Source organism: Podarcis vaucheri, assembly GCF_965113315.1.
Source record: "Podarcis vaucheri genome assembly, chromosome: 11".
NCBI classification, from domain to species: domain Eukaryota; kingdom Metazoa; phylum Chordata; class Lepidosauria; order Squamata; family Lacertidae; genus Podarcis; species Podarcis vaucheri.
Window position 1 is genome coordinate 14,779,524 of NC_138749.1, and position 21,463 is coordinate 14,800,986.

The 21,463-nt window shown below is 43.6% G+C and overlaps 1 protein-coding gene across 5 annotated transcripts in view; it reads left to right on the forward strand.

Moving 5' to 3' along the window:
* Window positions 1–1,534: 1,534 nt before the first annotated feature.
* Window positions 1,535–21,463, forward strand: part of WDR7 (WD repeat domain 7) — a 228,882-nt gene continuing 208,953 nt past the window's right edge. For 2 of the 5 annotated variants that reach the window (XM_082241763.1, XM_082241764.1), the window contains exons 1-2: window positions 1,535–1,726; window positions 20,049–20,220. In XM_082241763.1, the coding sequence (XP_082097889.1) occupies window positions 20,062–20,220 (159 nt within the window). In that variant the 5' untranslated portion in view covers window positions 1,535–1,726; window positions 20,049–20,061. The remainder of the gene's footprint in view (window positions 1,727–20,048; window positions 20,221–21,463) is intronic. The other 3 variants (XM_082241765.1, XM_082241766.1, XM_082241767.1) reach the window with 2 other exon arrangements.

A 21,463-nucleotide genomic window follows, 5' to 3' on the forward strand; every position in this document is an offset into this window, starting at 1 on the left:
TCCAAAGTAAATGCACATAGGGTTGCAATGACACCAAGGTCCCACTGAAATCTATGGGCCAAGGCAGTTGTAATTGACTTAAGCGCCATTCATTCCAGTGAGCCACCCACTCCTGCCGAACATTTGTGGGGTTAGGAGTGCGACCACCTCAAAAACTTCTGCAGACAGTAGAGAAAGTGTGACCTCCCTATAGCATCACGAACACAAATCATTATGAACGCAAAATAAAGTGGAACACCTGGAGAGGCCACAAACCTATGCATCACTTAGATGTCCTACTGAACTTGAACAGAGCTGATTACCACTTAACTGCAGTCCTGTATTTCAGGTCTTTCTCTCTCTCTCTCTCTCTCACACACACACACACTACCAAGTTAGGAATCCTCTCAAAATACATGTATTTGAAAGGATGTGTGAAATGTCCTGTATTTAAGGTCTGGGTAGCCAAGCACAGACATGTGGTGTCTGCATGCATGTGTGTGTCTGTGCATGGGCATAGCCGGGGGGGGGGGGGCAGGTAGCTGCAGCTCTTCCCCCCAAACAATAATAATAAAAAATACATAGCAAACGGAGGTTCTGCCCTCCCCCCCCCAACAAAAGGACTGCCCCTTCCTAACAAAAATCCTGGCTATGCCCACGTGTGTGAGAGAGGAATTCCACAGGGGCTGTCCTGTTAATCTGCAATAGATTGTAATGAATTGCTTTGAAGTCACTTCAGCAGCAGATGAAAAAAAAAGCGCAACACGATGACTATGTACATACGCAATAGACAATCTTTATAGAATTCCTTCAAACCATAACAGGTACAAAATGAAATCTTTAGTCTCAAAGTCTCTGAAGCAAGGTACCAGACTTTATACGATGAAAGATAAGCTGTGAAGCTTTGTGTATTCAGCAAATATGTCCAACACTGAAGAGTGATTCCGGATATTGACTACTGTTTCGTAGAATTCTTCGTCAACGTGGTGGGAGGATATAGAATTGCTTCATAAACCCATCTTATTTCGAATGAATGTATGTAAATGAAAATATCAAACGCTGTGGAACAGTGCTCATGTAATAATGTAGTCACTGCAGTACATTTGGCACAAGCAGAGACCAATTCTTAGGGGGCTGGACTAGAGGACCCTCAGGGTCCCTTTCCAGCTCTCCAATTCTATGACTGGGGTGGGGTGGGGGAGGTTATTGTTTTTGTTAGTTTTGCAAATGGGGGGAAAAGGCGACAGATACATTTAATAAAAAATGATGATGATAAGGCTGCAACACTTCGCAGGTTTACCTGGGCAGGAGGAAGAATAAAGCCCCCGACTGAGCGCCTTTTGCAACAAAACTAGCACACCTCCTGCCTGATTTGCACGCATTTCCCCCCATGCATCCCTCCTGCTGCTTTAAACCCCGCACCCTCTGCACTCCCCGCGCAGCGCCAGGCGAGGGCCGCAGGGAAGCGCGCCGGGGGCCGGGTCGCTGCTCCGTCTCCCGGGCAACGAGGCCTCCCCCTCCCTCCCTTCCTTCTGCCGCCAAGCGCCGCCCGGGCCTTTTGCGACACTTGCAGCGGGAGTCGCGGCAGCTGGAGGAGCCCGTCAGCTGATTTCCAGCGCCAGGCGTTGAGGCAGAGAGAGGGAGAGATAGAAGGAGGGCGAGGGGCGGCAGGCGAGCCCGGAGGAAGGTGGGGGGCAAGCGGGGAGCCCCTTCTGCCGGCGGAGAGGCGGCCCCCGCCCACACCCAGGTAGGTGCTTCCCTGGGGCGGGGGGCGCAGCAGGACTCTCCCCAGACTCCCCTTGTCCTCCCCCACTGCTGAGTAATTTTGCTTTTTTGCTGCCTTCCTTCGCAGGTCGACCGAAGCGTCCTTCCTTCCTTAGGGTCTTCTCACCCTCCCTCTTTATTTTTATTTTTTTTAGTGCTGCTTTCTATTAGTATTGCCTTTGGGTCCTTTCCCCCACCCCACTCTAAGAAGCTCGCGTTGTGTGTGTGGGTTGGTCCTTTTGGTTTTCAGGACTCAGAGGCAACATCCTCCTATCTTTTCTTAGTTCCCTCTTTTTCAATAAAAAGAAGTAACAGAGGGGCACCCTCTCAACCAGGCGTCCCTTCTTGCCAACCTCGGCTCCCCCCCCCCCAAACCCACGAGAGGATGCTTGGCAGGCAATGCCCCTCTTGTCAAATCCACCCCACTCACCCATTTTGTGCTTATAGCCCCCTTCCTCTCTAGTGTCGCCTATTCTGCCCCTCGTATATTTTTTTGTTTTTGATTGTTATATATCTAAGTGGGATTGCCAGTTGCTCGGCCTGAGGGGCTTCTAGGCTAGGAAGGGAAATGTCATTTTAAGAATAAATAGAAAAGTCACCAAAAGTCACAGTGTAAGGGGCTGATAAGCTTTTAGCGGGGGGCCCAGCTCCTTCGTATTCCTGAAACCACTCAAAAAGTGGTCTAAAGTGTGCCATTCCTGCTTTGGCCATTGATGATGGCTGGATTTGCTGTGGTACACTTTTTGCCCTCTCCTTCAGCAGGAAGGTGCCACCCATATTCCCTCTGTGCCAAGTGCACTGCTGCCCTTCCCTTGACATTGGGGGGCAAGAGTGCCCCTTTCATAACCTCCAACACATCTTCAGATCCTTCCTTTTAACAATCAACTGCTTTCTGCTTGCTTCTGCCCCCCACCTTGCCTATAATGGCAACTGACACCTGTTGCCCAGTCTCCTTTGAGACTGATTTTGCCAGGCCTGTCCTCAGCCCTGGAGTGGAAACTCCTTTATTCTAGCGCCTTAGAATGGCACCGCATTGTTTTCTCGTACCATGTGTTGGTGAAAGTGAGGAAGAGCGGGTGACTGCGGAGTACCACAAACAAAACAAACACCTATTATAGAGTTCAACCAGAGTCACTGTTATGCCTAGAATACTTCCGGGAAGATACCTCTTCTTTAATGGCTCCTCACAAAACCCTTCTCTCTGGTGGACTGTGACTTGTGACTTGCATCTCCACAGCAGGATCTTTTGTTTGTAAATGCTACCTTGGCTCTTTGGTGCCCTGTTGCCCTTGTGGTTTGAAATCCCTTATTCAGAGATGATGGCCACTGAACATTTGCTTGGCATGGTCTGGCAGGCTTAGTTGGCCGAGTTTCCACTGCAAGATGAGCAGTGAGTTACTTCATTCTTACTGGTACAAGAAAAAAGCATCTATTTTCTGTGGGTGATGCAGTTGGGTGGCTGAACTTTCTTGAACTTTCTAGGGCACTGATAGGGTGGCAGACTTTATCAGTACTTTCCAGCTGTTTCTTTTCCCTGCAAACAATGTGACTCTTACCTCTAGAAAATTGTTGGTTATTTGAAATTTCCCTCACTCCCCAAAGATCAGCTTAAGTGAGTGATAAATAATAAACAATTGATACACTTAGAAACTTGTTTTTTGGTAGTTACCTGTCACCTTAAACTTGGCATTCTGGCATTCCCTTTCTCCTTGTTCAAGTGGGTCTGTAGCAGAGTTTCAACCTACATTGTTACTGAAACCTTTAATCTTATGATTTGAGACCATCATAATGCATTGTAACTTGTTTCTTTACATATTAGCTGTTGATCTCATTATGAGACAGACAAATGGGGTGTCTGGAAGAGAGGTATGCAAGGAGCTTGTATGAAAAAGGATAAAATATCAGGGTAAATTACTCTGTGTATGGCTTGAGAGAGCACAAACATTAGAAATTCAGCAGTTTTATGTTGAAGGTATGTGAGATGCTGTGAAGATGACAGCTTTGTTATTCAGGTGATATAGGAGGAAATCCCAGGTAGCAGGAAAGTCCTGACAAGACGAAGGTAGGATGGCTCAGGAGGGGATTTAGCAAAGTTTTACAGAAATTGCAAGAGGGACAGAGAGGCATAATGCATGCTTCTGGCATTTATGAATAGCTGTTTCATCCATGTCTTCTGTTCTATGGCCTAGCTGCTAGGTGTGTGTAGCCACTATCTACTTCCAAACAGGAGGTGCACTTGCACCCCTCAGTAGATTTGTGCAGATCAGTTAGGGATAGTTACCACACCTGTCTGCTGATAAAATAATTAAACTGATGTGTGGGGAGGACCAATTTGTATTGCTATTAGGGTGCTGGGCTGCTTCCACAGTTCTGTGCCTACTTAATTTCCCCCCTGTTTGCTTCTGCTGTCAAATCAGTGGCTTCTTTAGGAGTGGGGATATTTGTTTGGGAGGCAGGGATGAGGTCTCTGAACTGAGCTGCGCACCCCTAGTTTAGCAGCTTCTTATTCTCTCCCTATCAAGCCAGCTGGAATTGGCAAGAAGCAAAATGTGCTGAGAAACTAGCTTGAGTTAATTAACACAAGTGCATTGGAAGAACCTTTTGTTCTATGGCTACTGAATAGTGTGTGATTTAAATTGTTGCTGTGTAACATCTGAGCATTTTAATCTAAATACAAGTTCATATTTCATACCGCTGAGTTTTGAATTGGTTCAGGTGTTAGTATATAACCTTTCTGCTATCATGACTGTTACTTAAGTATAGTAAACGCATGGTATAAACATTCAGTTGGTCAATTAGCTAATTTATTTATTATATTTTCAACATCTGTAAGATCGCTGTCATTAATACAGGCAGACAATATACATCAAAAGTCGCACTAAGCATAGTGGGGCTTACATCTGTGTAAACATACATAGAATTGCTCTGTAGGTCATTCTTGGAGGAAATGGGATGACAAAGGTGTAATAAACTTCAGATCAATAATATAATCTCTTTGGGAATAGAAGCTTCGGGCAAAGCCTTTAAGTCAGTTTCTTATAGAACAATGTATTGGTGGCACACCCCAGGACAAATAGATGTAGCACAAATATTTTTGCATGCTTTATTGACAAGAAACCCGTGAATAATCAAGGTGTAAGGCAGAAGTAGATAAACATGTCACTGTTTAGATTATGATGGGCTACAACTCGCATTATACCTGACTGCTGATGGTACTGGCTGGGGCTGAAGGGAGCTGATGGCAGCAGTTTTCATGCACCCTTCTGTAAGGTTTCCCAAAATGCCAGTTCCAACCCACACAGTGGCGTAGCGTGGGTTGTCAGCACCTGGGGCAAGGCAAGTAATTTGCGCCCCCTAACCCGTGGATTTGCACCCCCTGACCCGTGGATTTGCGTACCCTAACCCCCAGATGTTGCGCCCGGTGCGGCCGGCCCCCCCTGCACCCCCCACGCTACGCCACTGAACCCACAGAATTCAAGCAAAGTTGCAGCTCTCTTGACTCCTGAAGTGCTCAGTTGCATCAGTAGAGAGTTTGTGGAGAAGAGGCAGAGGATAGTATGTACAGATGGATAGGAAGGTGAATGTGATGGAGGTGTTGTGAGGGTTCAAGGAACAGAGGAGGTGCTGAATCAGTGCTGCTCATGACATAAGAGCTAGGTGAGCATGATGTATTTCCCAACTGTTAAACCTTGAAATTTCATTGTGTATCCCCCCTCCCAACATAATGTTGATTCACCTTTACAAGTGAGAGCACATTTCCAAAAAGTTTGGAAAAACTGTTTCAATTGTGTTGGAGATATTGGGAAACAAGAGCATGCACACACACAACGGAGCAAAGTACTGATACAAACTGCATATAAAAAAAACCACCCTGACACACAACCTTTAACTGTGTACATATTTCTGCAAACAGCTATTCTATATACATGTTAACAGAGCCAACATGGTATATGTAGAGGTTAGAGTGTTGCACTTGAACACAGGAAATCCCACTGAGCTATAAAGCCAACTGTGTGTGCTTGTTGTGCAGTTCACAGAGGGGTGGCCTATGACAACCTAGTGATAGGTCAGTGGAGTGTTGCAAGTTGTACTTTCAGGAGTTAGTAATTTCCTTTCACTGCCATGTTTCTGTCTTTTGGTGAGCAAAAGCCAGTAAATACTGAAGTAATGCTAGACACGAAGAAAAGACTGAGACACTGAGAACTAGTGTGGTAGAATAGCCAGAGTGCTCAGTTTGAATGGGCCTACCCAGATCCAAATCCTGTCTGAGCCATAAAGCTCATTTGATGTCTTCATCACTTCCTTTCATCCTAGCCTCCGCCACAGAATCTGTAGTGCAAGAGCATGGCATTGCTGAGCATGCTTACTCTAGTGGACTTCCTCTTGAGGAAGTATGTGTTGAATACAAACTTCAGGGATGGTTATGATGATTAATTTTGCCATGGTGAAAAATATCCCTGTGATTCCTTACGGATACAACTCTTTATGTATTAGGGCCATGAAATACAAATCTCTCTGTGTAACGTGTGCCATGAATATGTGTTTTAAGGTAGTATTCTAGATCCGTTGAGGACCTCTTGAAGAAGCAATGTGAGCTTGCTTTAGAACAGAGATATAACTCAAGATTGTAGGGAAACTTCCCCTTTTCATTCTTTGGTTAGTAAAACAAATTATGAATGGTATGGGAGCTGTCTTCATGAGCAGAACTTATGATTTTAGAAAACATAAATGATTATTTCAAAAAATTATGGATTTGAACTCTGAATTCACAAGTGTGATGAATAATTTGTGTTGTGACAGCTTGAAAGAGTCTCTTTTTTTCGCTTGAAACTATGAAGCATGTTTCCAATAGTGTACCTGAATGAGTGTGTGGAGGGAATAATTTTAACAGTAATGTGCTTTTTATAGTAATCTTAAACCAACACGTTGCTTAAAACGCTGCAGGATAAAAATTCATCTTGGGGATGAATTTTGCAAATATTTGTGTGTGTGTGCCTGTTTTCTTAACAGCAAGTGGAGGTACATGCGTGGGGATCCTTGGATCTTGACTGTTTTCACACACTAACACCCCATCCTGTGGAATTATATCCATTATATTTCATCTGCACATTCAGAATGAATGTCAGGAACCAAAAAGTCGTATTGAAAAATACAACTTTAAAGAAGTCTGGTCCCAAACACGACAACTAGGCATTCCGTTTTGGTGACTGTAACCCTGGTTAAAGGGGGCATTTGGCACCTAGCTTATATATCAGTTTCTAATGCTGCCTGTGAAAAGGAAGAACAGAAGGAGGGAGGGAGGCAAAGACATAACCAGGGCTTGCTCCAGTTGGACTGCCTCCATCCGCCTGGCCAAGTTCATGTTTTATATACCGTATTTTTCTGTGTATAAGATGATGCTTTTTGCTTAAAAAAAACCAGGCAAAATTTGGGTGCTGTCTTATACACGGATAGGGAATGCAGAGGGGGGACGTGTGATTAATGGCAGCAGCAGGCAGGAGATTGGGCGGGCGATTGGTGGCTGCGGAAAGGCCTGCTGGTGATTAGCTGTGACTGCAGCAATTGGGCAGGCAGTTGGCGGCTGTGGCAAGGCAGGCAGGTGATTGGCGGCTGAGGCAAGTGGGCATGTGGGCTGTTGGTGGCGGTGAGCGGGCAGACAATTGGCAGCTGCGGCAAGGTGTGCGATTGGCAGTGGCTGTGGCAAGCGATTGGCAATGGCGGGCAGGTGGGTGAGCGATTGGCAGAAGTGATCTCCCCCCCCCCAAAAAAACGCTAAACAACTTAATTTCTTAATTTCAGGTTTTTTAAAAATAGGGGTTTTTCTTATACATGGGGGGCGTTTTATAGCACTTGAAAACTGGGTGCCTTGGCAGAAAGGTGGTCTATAAATGCAATAGATTAATAAATCAGTGCCAGTTATTAACATGGTTCCTTTTGTCTTTTGCCCCACTCCTCCTCGCATCCTTTGTCCTTTTATATGCCTCTGACATCGCTGAATATATAGTATGGGTTGACCGTACAGTAATGCTGTATGGAAATCAGAGAGAACAGATTGAACACAATAGACAATATAAAAACCAAAAAGCTGTGCAAAGTGGTGCTGCTATACTTTGCGTGTGTGAATTTTTAATAAACTTTTTCAAACGTTTTCACAATAACCTTAAAATCAAATACATTGTTTCGTAAGTTGACTTCCCTGCCTCACCTCCACAGTGTTTTTACTCAAACATTTTCTACTGCATTATTTCTTTATGTATCACAAAAAGTTTCTCTGTTGCAAATGTTTTGTCATTTTTCTTCTGCTGCTTTTATCTCGAGTCCTGCCCGCGATTTCATTTGACTGTAAATTTTTTTAATAGCCCATGAAAGGCCTCCATTCTTCTATGAAAAGTTCATCGTCTCTCAATTTTGCTTTCAGTTTTGCCATTTCTGCATTGCTTTCAAAAGCCGCTCCTCCTTTGTTGGAACCTTCCCTTCTTTCCATTTCTGTGCATGTTTTGAGATTACAATTCCAATCATCCCTGACCACTGGTCCTGCTAGCTAGGGATCATGGGAGTTGTAGGCCAAAAACATCTGGAGGGCTGAGGTCGAGGAAGCCTGTTTTAGCTGCTGTTGTCATATGCAAAGTGAGGATTTTCTTTGGAACATCTGTCCCTATTACACCTATAAGGAAAGGAAGATGAAGCAAAGGGAGTTAGAACTGTTTACTACCTCATTTCCTCCTAAGGAAGCTTTGGTTTTGTTGACAAAGGAGTCAACTGGTTTCATTTTCTAAACCAGGGTATCCACTTAGTTTTGGGAACTGCATCAGTCCCCACCACTTCCATATATTCAGTGAGAAGTTCATGTGAACAGGGGGAAATGTACCCGTATTTTTCGCACCAGACCATAAGACGCACCTAGTTTTTGGAAGAGGAAAACAAGAAAAAAAAAATTCTGAATCTCAGAACAGCAAGAGGGATCAATCCCTCTTGCTGTTCTGGCTTCTGTGATAGCTGCACAGCCTGCATTCATTCCATAAGACGCACACACATTTCCCCTTACTTTTTAGGAGGGAAAAGTGAGTCTTATAGAGCAAAAAATACGGTAATTTAACTTGCATCCAAGGTTTCAACTGTGTGCCTTTCTAATGAAAACAAAGGGAGGCATTTTAATGTTTATTATAAGTTGTATAACTTGCAAAGATCTAAGTTCTTGCATGTTTGGAAAGTATTAAATCCTTCGCAATTTAGTTTTTCAATTGTTTGAAAAAGATTAAGTTTGCAACTATTGGAAGCCTGAGATACTGCAGGCGGATGAGCCTGCTAGAAGGAAGGCATATGAATGCACAAATGAGTTAATGTTTGTGTTTATTGGCACATTATCAGAGTTCTTTCCCTCAGCTGTGTTGAGGGATTACCCTTATAAGTAGTGGCATAGCTAATTTTCCAGGTCAGTTCAATCTTTGGCCCTCCTGCGGATAATGATAGCCTGATTACTGATCGTTGATGTGGATTGGTCTCCATGGCAACTAGGTCTGAAACTGCCTCCTTAATTTCCTAAAAGCCCTCAAACAACCAGGCTCAGAATAGTGATTTGGATTTTTATTTGCAGCACTTTGTCAAAACCAAATAATGTTCAAATCCATTAAATACAAGTGCATTGAGTATTATTGCTGTGTGGGCCTTCCGTTTGGCCCTTGTTTTCTCAGCTCCCCCAGCAGAAGTTCCTAACAAATACAGCAAAAAAATAAAATAAAATATTTTTTGTCAACATGCATTTCTTCCCAGATAATCTTCTGGTACTTAAAAATTACCAGAGGACTCAACCATTTCCCTCCTAACCTTTTTTGAATATAAAGGGCACAGTGGACACAACAATGATCTTCAATAGCGATATAAATGAAGCTGAATGTTTCTGAATCCTCGTGTTACCACCAGAATGGAGCACAATTGCTGCAAAACCGGCTCTAATCATTTGTCTCCACACCAGCTCATTTGGGCATTGCAGGATTCCAAGCTTAATTCTACAGCTATTGATTTTTCAATACAGTTTTCTCTCTCTCTTTCTCTCTTTCCATACTTTAATACAAGCCTTTACCTGTAGGAAAATATAAGCAATACTGAGATTTCCTCTCAAATATAAAGCTATAATCTTGGATATTATTTATTGTGATGATGGTATTATTGTGTATTTATCCTAATTTCCAAGGATATGACTAGTTGTAGTAGATAACACCATGTGATAAGTGCCCATGGAGCTGTGTTGTATGGGGCTTATGTACCAGATTAATTTTACTGTCCTGAATGCCATTTGCACTCTTGTTCTAAAACTTTTATCCCTTGCTTTATGTGTGTACTTATGGTTCATCAAGGGACACGGGTGGCGCTGTGGGTTAAACCACAGAGCCTAGGACTTGCCGATCAGAAGGTCGGCGGTTTGAATCCCCGTGACGGGGTGAGCTCCCGTTGCTCGGTCCCTGCTCCTGCCAACCTAGCAGTTCGAAAACATGTCAAAGTGCAAGTAGATAAATAGGTACCACTCTGGCGGGAAGGTAAACGGCGCTTCCGTGCGCTGCTCTGGTTTGCCAGAAGCGGCTTAGTCATGCTGGCCACATGACCCGGAAGCTATATGCTGGCTCACTTGGCCAGTAAAGCGAGATGAGCGCCGCAACCCCAGAGTCGGCCACGACTGGACCTAATGGTCAGGGGTCCCTTTACCTTTATGGTTCATCAGTTGAGGTTGATGTGCAGATGAGTCCCCTTCCAGCCCCCAAAATACCTTGGCTTGACTCTTGAGGTGCAATGCAGTGGGTGTTCAGATCCTAAAACCTTTATTTGTTGGCTCGTTGGTATTAAGGTTGCTATGTGATATACAGTACAGTCCATTAGGATAAACTGCGCTGAACCTTGCATCACGCTTCAAAATGCAGTTTTGAGTCATGGCTTGAGCACACAGGTGTATAATTTAGTCTTCTCTAATCACCACCTAGTGCTTGTTTGCTTTAAACAATTATCACTTAAACAGATTAATAATGAATAAAACTTTAACATTTATTTTGCCCCCTTGTATGCTGTCAAATTACAGTTTATCTAAGTAGCTTTCAGTGTATTCAGACCTGGTTTTTGCCCTTAATTTCAGCTCATTTAAAAAAGTGTCAGTTTTGCTCTTCATTCCCTTCCTTTCAACCTTTTGGTATCTAAACTTTCCCATTGGCAGTTACATAGGCCATATGTCACCAGGCCAGAACCATAGAATTGTAGAGTTGGAAGGGACCGCAAGGGTGATGTGGTCCAATCCCCTGCAATGCAGGAATCTTTTGCTCAATGTAGGGCTTGAACCTACAACCCTGAGATTCAGAGTTTTATGCTCTAGTGACTGAGCCATCCCTTGAAGGTGGAAACTAGGATTAATTAGGCACAAAAAATTAGCAAGATGAATGATAAATAGGGGCTGTACAGTGGTACCTCTAGTTGTGGACACGATCCGTTCTGGGGTGCCGTTCACACCCTGAAAAGTCCGCAACTACAAGTGAAACCCGGAAAATTAGAATATCGTGGAAAAGTTCATTTATTTCAGTAATTCAACTTAAAAGGTGAAACTAATAGATGAGATAGACTCATGACATGCAAAGTGAGATATGTCAAGCCTTTATTTGTTATAATTGTGATGTTCATGGCGTACAGCTGATGAAAACCCCAAATTAACAACCTCAGAAAATAGAATATTAAATGAAATCAGCAAAACAAGGGCTGCAAATAGAGCAATATTGGACCTCTGAGAAGTAGAAGCATGCATATGTACTCAGTACTTGGTTTGGGCCCCTTTTGCATCAATTACTGCCTCAATGCCGCGTGGCATGGATGCTATCAGCCTATGGCACTAGTGAGGTGTTATGGAAAACTAGGAAGCTGAGTACATGTGCATATATGCAAATAAAGGCTTGACATATCTCGCTTTGCATGTCATGAGTCTATCTCATATATTAGTTTCGCCTTTTAAGTTGAATTACTGTAATAAATTAACGTTTCCACGATATTCTAATTTTCCAAGTTTCATCTGTAGAGCAGCGGTTCTGCACAAGCACGGAGCACGATAGAGCACTTTTACGCATGTGCAAAGCATGCAGAATGCTTCTGCGCATGCGTGTGTGGCGAAACCCGGAAATATACACTTTTCGGGTTGCTGCGTTTGCAACCCGAAAATCCGCAACATGAAGCAAACACAACTAGAGGTATGACTGTATATATATTTAATATCCCAGGCACTTTGAATCTTTCTGTGAATCTGTTTGGTCCTTTTCCTTCTGGTTCTTGGATTCTTCTTTGCTTGTGGTTCCTAGAGTTGAATGGAGGGCTGAACAGTTATTTTCTTGTTTTGTTAAAGTCCAAGTTTTATGTACTGCGAATGCATTCCGCAGGTAGGAGGATAACATATGGAATGAGGGACTGGGTAAAAGCGGCTTATTGGTTTAAAAAAAAAAAGGTAAAGTACCCCTGGACGGTTAAGTCCAGTCAAAGGCGACTATGGGGTTGCGGCGCTCATCTCGCTTTCAGGCCAAGGGAGCCGGCGTTTGTCCACAGACAGCTTTCCGGGTCATGTGGCCAGCAGGACTAAACCACTTCTGGCGCAACAAGACACCGTGACAGAAACCAGAGCACAAGGAAACACCATTTACCTTCCCGCTGCAGCGGTACCTATTTATCTACTTGCACTGTTGTGCTTTGAAACTGCTAGGTTGGCAGGAGCTGGAACAGAGCAACGGGAGCTAACTCTGTTGCGGGGATTCGAACCGCCGAACTTCCGATTGGCAAGCCCAAGAGGCTCAGTGGTTTGCACCACAGCGCCACCCGTGTGGATAAAGCGGGAGGTGGTTGTTGTAGGAACTGGGGAGGCAAATGCATCACTAGAGTTTTACTTAGAACAATCCCCCTAACCCTGTGACGTTATATTGTGACATGAGGATTCAGGGCGGGGCTACTTAGATAAGTAATAATAATAATAATAATAATTTATTATTTATACCCCGCCCATCTGGCTGGGTCTCCCCAGCCACTCTGGGCGGCTTCCACAGAAACCAAAAAACACTAAAATATCATACATTAAAAGCTTCCCTGAATAGGGCCGCCTTAAGATGTTTTCTGAATGTCAGGTAGTTTTCCATCACCTTGACATCCGATGGGAGGGCATTCCACAGGGCGGGCGCCACCACCGAAAAGGCCCTCTGCCTGGTTCCCTGTAGCTTCGCTTCTCGCAATGAGGGAACCGCCAGAAGGCCCTCGGCGCTGGACCTCAGTGTCCGGGCAGAACGATGGGGGTGGAGACGCTCCTTCAGGTATACTGGGCCGAAGTCGTTTAGGGCTTTAAAGGTCAACACCAACACTTTGAATTGTGCTCGGAAACGTACTGGGAGCCAATGTAGGTCTTTCAAGACCGGTGTTATGTGGTCTCGGCGGCCGCCCCCAGTCACCAGTCTAGCTGCCGCATTCTGGATTAGTTGTAGTTTCCGAGTCACCTTCAAAGGTAGCCCCACGTAGAGCGCATTGCAGTAGTCCAAGCGGGAGATAACTAGAGCATGCACCACTCTGGCCAGACAGTCAGCGGGCAAGTAGGGTCTCAGCCTGCGTACCAGGTGGAGTTGGTAGACAGCTGCCCTGGATACAGAATTGACCTGTGCCTCCATGGACAGCTGTGAGTCCAAAATGACTCCCAGGCTACGCACCTGGTCCTTCAGGGGCACAGTTACCCCATTCAGGACCAGGGAGTCCTCCACACCAGCCCGCCCCCTGTCCCCCAAAAACAGTACTTCTGTCTTGTCAGGATTCAACTTCAATCCATTAGCCGCCATCCATCCTCCAACCGCCTCCAGGCACTCACACAGGACCTTCACCGCCTTCACTTGAAATCTCAGAGGTTGGACTCTCTAGGGCCAGTTGAAGCTTCTACTTACTTGAATGGTGTTCCCAGGTGTACCCTTTCCCCCTCTTCCCATATAAAGTGAATAGCTGCCATTCATTCACTTGAGGGTGACATTTCCCTGATATCTCAAGCCCTGCTGAAGGTATTCACATTGGAGTGCTGTGTCTCTTTAGCACAGAGAAATGTTGCTCACTCCCCCTAATCCTGGCAATCTGCAAGAATGATAGGCATTGTATTAGTTATATATATAATATATATATAGGAACTTTTATAGGAACTCAAACACCAGATTCTGCTCTGTTCCAGTAACAAGAAGCTGAAAGCACCAGCCTGAAGATGACGAGTGAGACCTCGTCGAAACGTCGCCCAGACACCCCGACTCTTACACGGGAAGACACCCGAAGACACCAAAACCTGCAATATATATATATATATATATATATATATATGCAGGTTTTGGTGTCTTCGGGTGTCTTCCCGTGTAAGAGTCGGGGTGTCTGTGCGACGTTTCGACGAGGTCTCACTCGTCATCTTCAGGCTGGTGCTTTCGGCTTCTTGTTACTGGAACAGAAGTTTCTCGTAGGTTCTTGTCAGCTGGAAGGTTTCCTCCCCGTAGAGGTGAGATATTTGCTTTCGTAGATTTTCACGGGTACAGGAATGCAGGTTTTGGTGTCTTCGGGTGTCTTCCCGTGTAAGAGTCGGGGTGTCTGGGCGACGTTTCGACGAGGTCTCACTCGTCATCTTCAGGCTGGTGCTTTCGGCTTCTTGTTACTGGAACAGAGCAGAATCTGGTGTTTGAGTTTCTATAAATACTGTTGAGGGGTGTGGTGTATAGCCTCCAACGTTCTGGGCAAAGAGGAAGTTCCTAGATTAGTGTGCCTTTTCTTCTTTTGTTCCTTAATTACTTGAGGGATATCTTGAGTGATTTCATGTGTGATATTCTGAATAGCACTGGGTGGGTCATTAAGTGTAGATTAGTTGCTAAAGCTTTCGTGTCTTGACCTCTTGACCTCAGAAAAACTCTTCACAAGCTCAAGCCTGAAGATGACGAGTGAGACCACATATATATATATATGTGTGTGTGTGTGTGTGTGTGTGTGTGTGTGTTAGCCAGCTGAACAAAAAGCTTTTCACTTGCAGGGGCTTGATGTGGACAGAAATGTGTTTATATGACACTGATAGTAATTAGACATTGGTGAGAGGTCAAGGGGCAAGACCCACATAGCATTTCCAGGAAAAAGGGATGTTCTTAGTTACCTGGTTTGCTTATAATAAACAATAATTTTCTTTCCTCTTTGTTGTATAACCATTAACCTTCCTTTATCAAAATTTTCCTTAAAACCATTTCCCCCCGCCCTGCTTTAGGGAGAGACAAATTGCCCTCATTCAAGAAGTAAGCAACCTATCGACTCGTTTTGGCGTAGTGCTCACAGTTGTAGTTCCTGTTGTCATATTTAGTGAGAGAATTAAGTAAGGGAGTGCACACTGATTGTGTAAATGAGAAACAAAGCATAGGAAATTCTCATTTGGAAGTAAACTCTTTGTGCTTTAAGTCCAGGAGAGTTAGTATCTTTTAGGTGGCATTGTTCTGCTAATTGAAATTAATTGAGCTAACTTAGTCATGTTTATTAATTTCAGTGGGTCTTCTCTTAAGTTGAACCTAGTTGTACACACTTTCGTTTAGAGTGATCATGACTGTGTTATTTTGTGTCTGTGGAAATTTACAGAGATAACTATAAATAGAAACAATGAAAAGACTAATTTGCTGCTGAAAAAAGCTTGGAAGGCTTAAAGCTTTTTACAGACTCATTGGGAGTTGGATTGAGTTTTCTTTCAGCAGAACAGAGTGTTGGGGCCTTCTGAAGGTCTGAGAAAGTGATTTCTTAATGATATATTTTCAGGTTCTCCAGGCGGAGGGTTGGGGATCAGCACCAGTCCTGCAGAAAATATGTGCTTCAGAGTACAGTGGTGCCCCGCAAGACGAATGTCTCGCAAGACGAAAAATTCGCTAGACGAAAGGGTTTTCCGTTTTTGTGTTGCTTTGCTAGACGAATTTCCCTATGGGCTTGCTTCGCAAGACGAAAACGTCTTGCGCTTTTTTTTTAAAGCCACTTGAAGAGGCGCAGTTGCGACGGACCGTGCTTCGCAAGACGAAAAACATCGCAAGACGAAAAGACTCGCGGAACGAATTGTTTTCGTCTTGCAAGGCACCACTGTATAGTTATTCATAGCCCGAAAGCTTCAGGACAGTTTGTTAGCAGATTAATATGTTTGTGACTGTACTTTTCCATCATTGATGTGAAAATATTGATTTTTTTTCACTGAGATATATTTGGTATTCTAAATGTACTGTTAAAGAAGCCTGCACTGTTCCAACCGACCAGCCCTATCCTCTGTCAAAATGAGCCTGTACTTCTTGAAAATGAAGATAGTACTAAAAGCGTTCAGATCCCGCGCTAAAAAAACAAAAGGAAACAGGTAGTTGTAGAAACAACATTCCTTCTTGGACTAGATTTAATATTTCCTTTCTGAAAGCTTGGTGTTGGTTGGTTTTTATGTAGATGTTTATAGCAGCTTATTGGTCCTGTTCATTATGGTATTCCATAATTTTGGGGAATTTTGTGCAATTCTATGCCGAAATGTGTCTGATAACTTCCATGTATCCTGAATTCTACATGGACAGATATAATGAAGTTTGCAATGCTGTATGAATGAAGGAAGAGTGATATTAAATTCATTACCTTAAATGTGTTTTGGGAAAGTCGCAGAAGGGCAGTATTTTAATTTTTTTGAAAGCTGAATATATTGATGTTTGCCTCTTGTTTTAAAGAAGTAATCTGTTTTTGATGAATATTTATTGTAATTTTATTAGGCAGAAATAAATAAATAAATTGAGGAAATGTGTGCCTTTTTCAGTTGTACTCAGTGCTGCAGTAGTGCATAGATATCTTGAGCACCTAAAATAGGGTGCTATGAAATTAGAAATAAGTTCTGTTCTGTGCAGGTCTAGTACCTTAAGCGTATGGCGTTTTATTCTGTACAAATAATACCTGCAGATCATCATTCTGGGACCATTGCCCACTTACGGTATAATACTCTACATATCTCCTCAGATTTGAGTCCTATGTAAGTGAATATACTGTATAATTGCAGCCTTGAAGCCGATTCTTGTTTTGTGCGTTTTGCCCTGCTCTCTGTCCAGATTGTGTGGTTCTTTGTATGTGATTGGTTTAAACATGTTTTATGCCAAAGGGAAGATGTGTAGTTTAGATAACAGAGGCTGATGTAAACAGAAACTGTTCAGAGGACTGAAATAAATTGGCAAGCTTTGAATAAGCTATATTCAAAATTTATTGACTTTAAACACTATCAGAGCAGTTGCAGCACAGCACATGAAAGACACACAAAACTTTTTGTATTGGAGAAGGAAGAAAACATGGCCATTTTGAAGCAGAAAATAATTTTGGTAGTCCAGCTAGTCCACCAACTTAAGTAACAAAAATTCCCTTCAGCATGCTGTTGGATATTTGTCTTCCGGCTCAAGACATTTGCAGGTCTTGTCTGAATTACTTCACTGAGAGGCTGAGGTATTGCAGTGTGCTTTGGTGCGATTAACAAACCCTGTTCTTGCAAATTTTAGTCCAGCTGCCAATAACACTAACAAATAAATGGCTTCAGGTGACCAGAAATCTTGGAAGGTGGTTTAGCATGATAAATTTTGGGAGTCTGATTTGTATGTTGGGTCAGGGCGTGTGAGGGTTAGGAAAAGGACCTAGATTGTCAAAGGGCAGGGCCGGCCCTCCAGTGAGGCAAGTTGAGGCAGCTGCCTTGGGGGACAGAAACCCCAGAGGCAGCACCTGCTGCATCACCCAAGTATGTGAGGTTTTGGCGGGTGATGGGTGGTGGGGCAGCACCTTCCCGTTTGTCCTCAGGTGGCGAAATGGGATGGGCCGCCCCTGTCAGGACTCAGAAGGCGAAGCCTTTGGCAGTCTGGCCAAATCTGTCTGAGGACTGAGGTGAAAGTGAAGGCTGGGGAGGCAGTGGGATAGGTGAAGACGGGGAAGGTTTTCAGGGCCAGAGAACACACAGGCAAATGATAGCTGGGGAGGGGAAATTGATGGAAAGGTAGGGATTGGGTAGGAACCAGTGCCGGATTTACGTATAAGCTAGACAAGCTATAGCTTAGGGCCCCACTCTGTTGGGGGCCCCCCAAAAAATTAAAGAAAAAACAACTGGGTGTACATTTCCAAAATATAAGATAAAAAACAAATAAAATAAAACCTACATGCAGCAACAGTGTTTTGTGTTGTGTAGGCTGCTATGATGTAAGTCATGAGTCCTGCCTGCTCCCTAAAATACCACTGGTTAGCTCATTTCTATATACAGTCATACCTCGGGTTACAGATGCTTCAGGTTGCATTTTTTCGGGTTACGGTCCCGCTGAAACCCGGAAGTACCGGAACAGGTTACTTCTGGGTTTTGGGGGCGTGCATGTGCAGAAGCACTAAATTGTGCTTTGCGCATGCGCCGAAGCGCCAAATTGCAACTCCCGTGTGCGCAGATGTGTCGCTGCGGGTTGCGAACGCTGTGGGTTGCGAACGTGCATCCCACACAGATCACGTTCGCAACCCAAACGTCCACTGTATAGGGTGCCTGCATTCTCCATGGACTGGTTGCATGGCAACATGCACAAATGGCTTCAGATACCTATTAGGTCCCTAAATTACCATATAGCATACATTCAACACAAAAAACAGCGACAATTTGTTGTTGACAAAGGACAGCTAGACATATAAAGGGCCCCATTAAGTTCAGTAGCGTAGCACCTCATCAAACCTAAATCCGGCCCTGGTAGGAACCAGTTGCAGTTTGAGCACGGCCAAGAGCCAGCAAATGTTCTTGGGCACCAGGAAGCTTGTGGCTTTTGATAGGGAGAAGGACGGCTACATATTTGTCTGTGGCAGATGATCCTGGTGGCATGGTCAGTTATGACAGACAGGGTCATATCTGATAGTGCAGCCTGCCCAAAGCAATAGGTACGACGCTGTGATATAAGTCAAATTTGTATTGACTTGTACAATGTGTGTTGATCTACTTGGATGTCCTGTGCCCTTATATAATAATTGTTGGCTGCATTAAGAATTACTCTGTGTAATGATTTAGAGTAAGAGGGACCATTGTGGTGTTAATCTTAAATAATGAAATAATCTTAAAATCGGGAGGGTGGAAGCTGCTTCGAAGGTCACATTTTGCTGTGTAATTTTCCTATGGCAGCACAGATTAAGTTTTTTTAAAAGGTTTTTTTATGGCATACCAAATTAGCTGTTTACCACTGAAGTGATGATGCATTGAAGGGTGAAATAATAGCCAGCTGTTGTCTCTCTTCCTGAAGCACAGGCTCTGTGTGTACTGCAAAAAACCCAGAGAAAATCACAAAAAGGGAGGCCCATAATTGCCCCACAAACTTAAAGTACAAATGCCAATATTGCAAGACATCACTTACCTCCTACTTCCTATGACTATTTTTTACTTAATGGTAAGAAAACCATTTTTAAAATAGTGTACAGACTTTTGTCAAATAGAATCCAAATACTTGTTTTTTTAAAAAGCTTCAGAAAGCATTCAGTTGTAACAGATGTAACAAAAAACCAGTCTATGTGTATAGGTTCATTTTTTTGAAATTGTTTTTGTTTCATATCCTGAAGATTTATTTTTAATTTTTACCTCTATATTTGCCTGCATCTGTCTTTGATTTTAGAAAGCAAACTCTGCCATGGATGCATGACTTCCTCTCTACAAATGCAGTGTGTACAGTTGTATTGGTCTGTATCTATGGCTCAGTCACAGTCTTAGTGTGTTGTGCAAATGAGGCCTCTGTGTATGCTAAGTGTCGTTTGGAGAAAGAAACTGAACATCATCTTACTTGACTCGAGAACTTCTGAAATATTTATTTCCCAATGATGATTTCTCATGGGCCACAGCTGATAATAGACAACATGCACTTTCTTTTCCCTAAATGACTGGTGGAGAAGCAAGGCAGCAGTGCATTAACACACAAGTTTCTTTAATTAAATATTGAAGAACCCTTCATTACAAACTCAATGTTGAGTATTCCACTGCCCCTCTCCGGGTAACCTTAACTCATTTGGAATTTTGCTGGGTGAATAAAAAAGTTAAAGAGCTTTCAAACAGGTTTTTTTGTGTGTGTATTTTTGGTGGCACATGCAATGGTATTGAATTGAGATGCGTTTCTGTAGAACGCTCTTTGATGTTTAGATGCATCACATATCTTAACTCAATACTAACAAAATTAGTTGGGTTATTCTTTACTTTTGGAATCGAAATAAGAAGCCATTTTGGCATGTATATCAATTAATCATCATCATTATGCATATTGCATTTACAGGTGTGATACCATAATGGCGGGCAACAGTTTGGTCCTACCAATTGTGCTATGGGGACGCAAAGCTCCCACTCACTGTGTATCGGCCATCCTACTAATGGATGATGTGTCAATGATTGTAACGGGATGTCATGATGGACAAATATGTCTCTGGGACCTCTCTTCAGATCTGGAGGTAAGTTAACTGTGCACTATACGATGTCTTTCACAATGCCTAGGTTTGTTTAAATGTAATTAATGCCCTGTTTTGCAGAAACACAATTTAAACACATTTCTGAACATTTATAATCAGATTTGAGTGTGTGTCTGGTAACCTACAGATAAGGCATAGTTACGGTATGCATGCTTCTTCCAAAGCGAAACCTTGTTGCTTGAGCTGATGCATAACAATCAATATATATTATTGATATTCATAGGGTTGCTTTTGTAGGAGAGAGTGTTGATTTTTTTTATCATTAGCATGGAAAATCAATGAATTCTGCTGGAAAGCGGCTCTGTTGGGTTCTCCCTTCCCCCTGACCTTTTGGAGGTCAGCCTGCTAAATCAATTTAACATGAATAACTAATGCAGACGCTGAACCTGGGAATGCATTGTCTCTTGTAAACAATTCTGTTTGTAAAACTGCACTCCTTATCCGCTTGTGTTTTTTTTGGTTTGTGGTATAGTTAGGTGGTGGTGGTATTTGCAGTAAGCCTTTAAAGATTGTGGAGGCTTGAATGCCAAATAAATAAACTAGAAGCTGAAGTTCACCTCTTCTGTATGCCACGCCATGTTCTTTGTTCTCTTTATGAGGGTGAGCTTTCAAAGCTAATTGCATGTCTATTGCACATACATAGAAAATGACAAGAAGCAATGGAACTTTTAGTTGTTTGAATGATTATTGGTAGCTTAAACAAGCAATCTGCTCTGTGAAGTTCCAGTAACTTTTAAAATAAAACATTTTTCTACCAATCGTAGCCTTATGATGTTAGATTAGAAACGCACATAGCAGCTGATTTGGCCAAGGTAACACCGCTTGCAAGGGACGCGGGTGGCGCTGTGGGCTAAAGCCTCAACGCCTAGGGCTTGCCGATCGAAAGGTCGGCGGTTCGAATCCCCGCGGCGGGGTGCGCTCCCGCTGCTCGGTCCCAGCGCCTGCCCACCTAGCAGTTCGAAAGCACCCCCGGGGGCAAGTAGATAAATAGGTACCGCTTACCAGCGGGAAGGTAAACGGCGTTCCGTGTGCGGCTCTGGCTCGCCAGAGCAGCGTTGTCACGCTGGCCACGTGACCCGGAAGTGTCCCCGGACAGCGCTGGCCCCTGGCCAATAAATGTGAGATGGGCGCACAAACCCCAGAATCTGTCAAGACTGGCCCGTTCGGGCAGGGGTACCTTTACCTTTACCTTTTTTAACACCGCTTGCAGCTCCTGGATGCCATT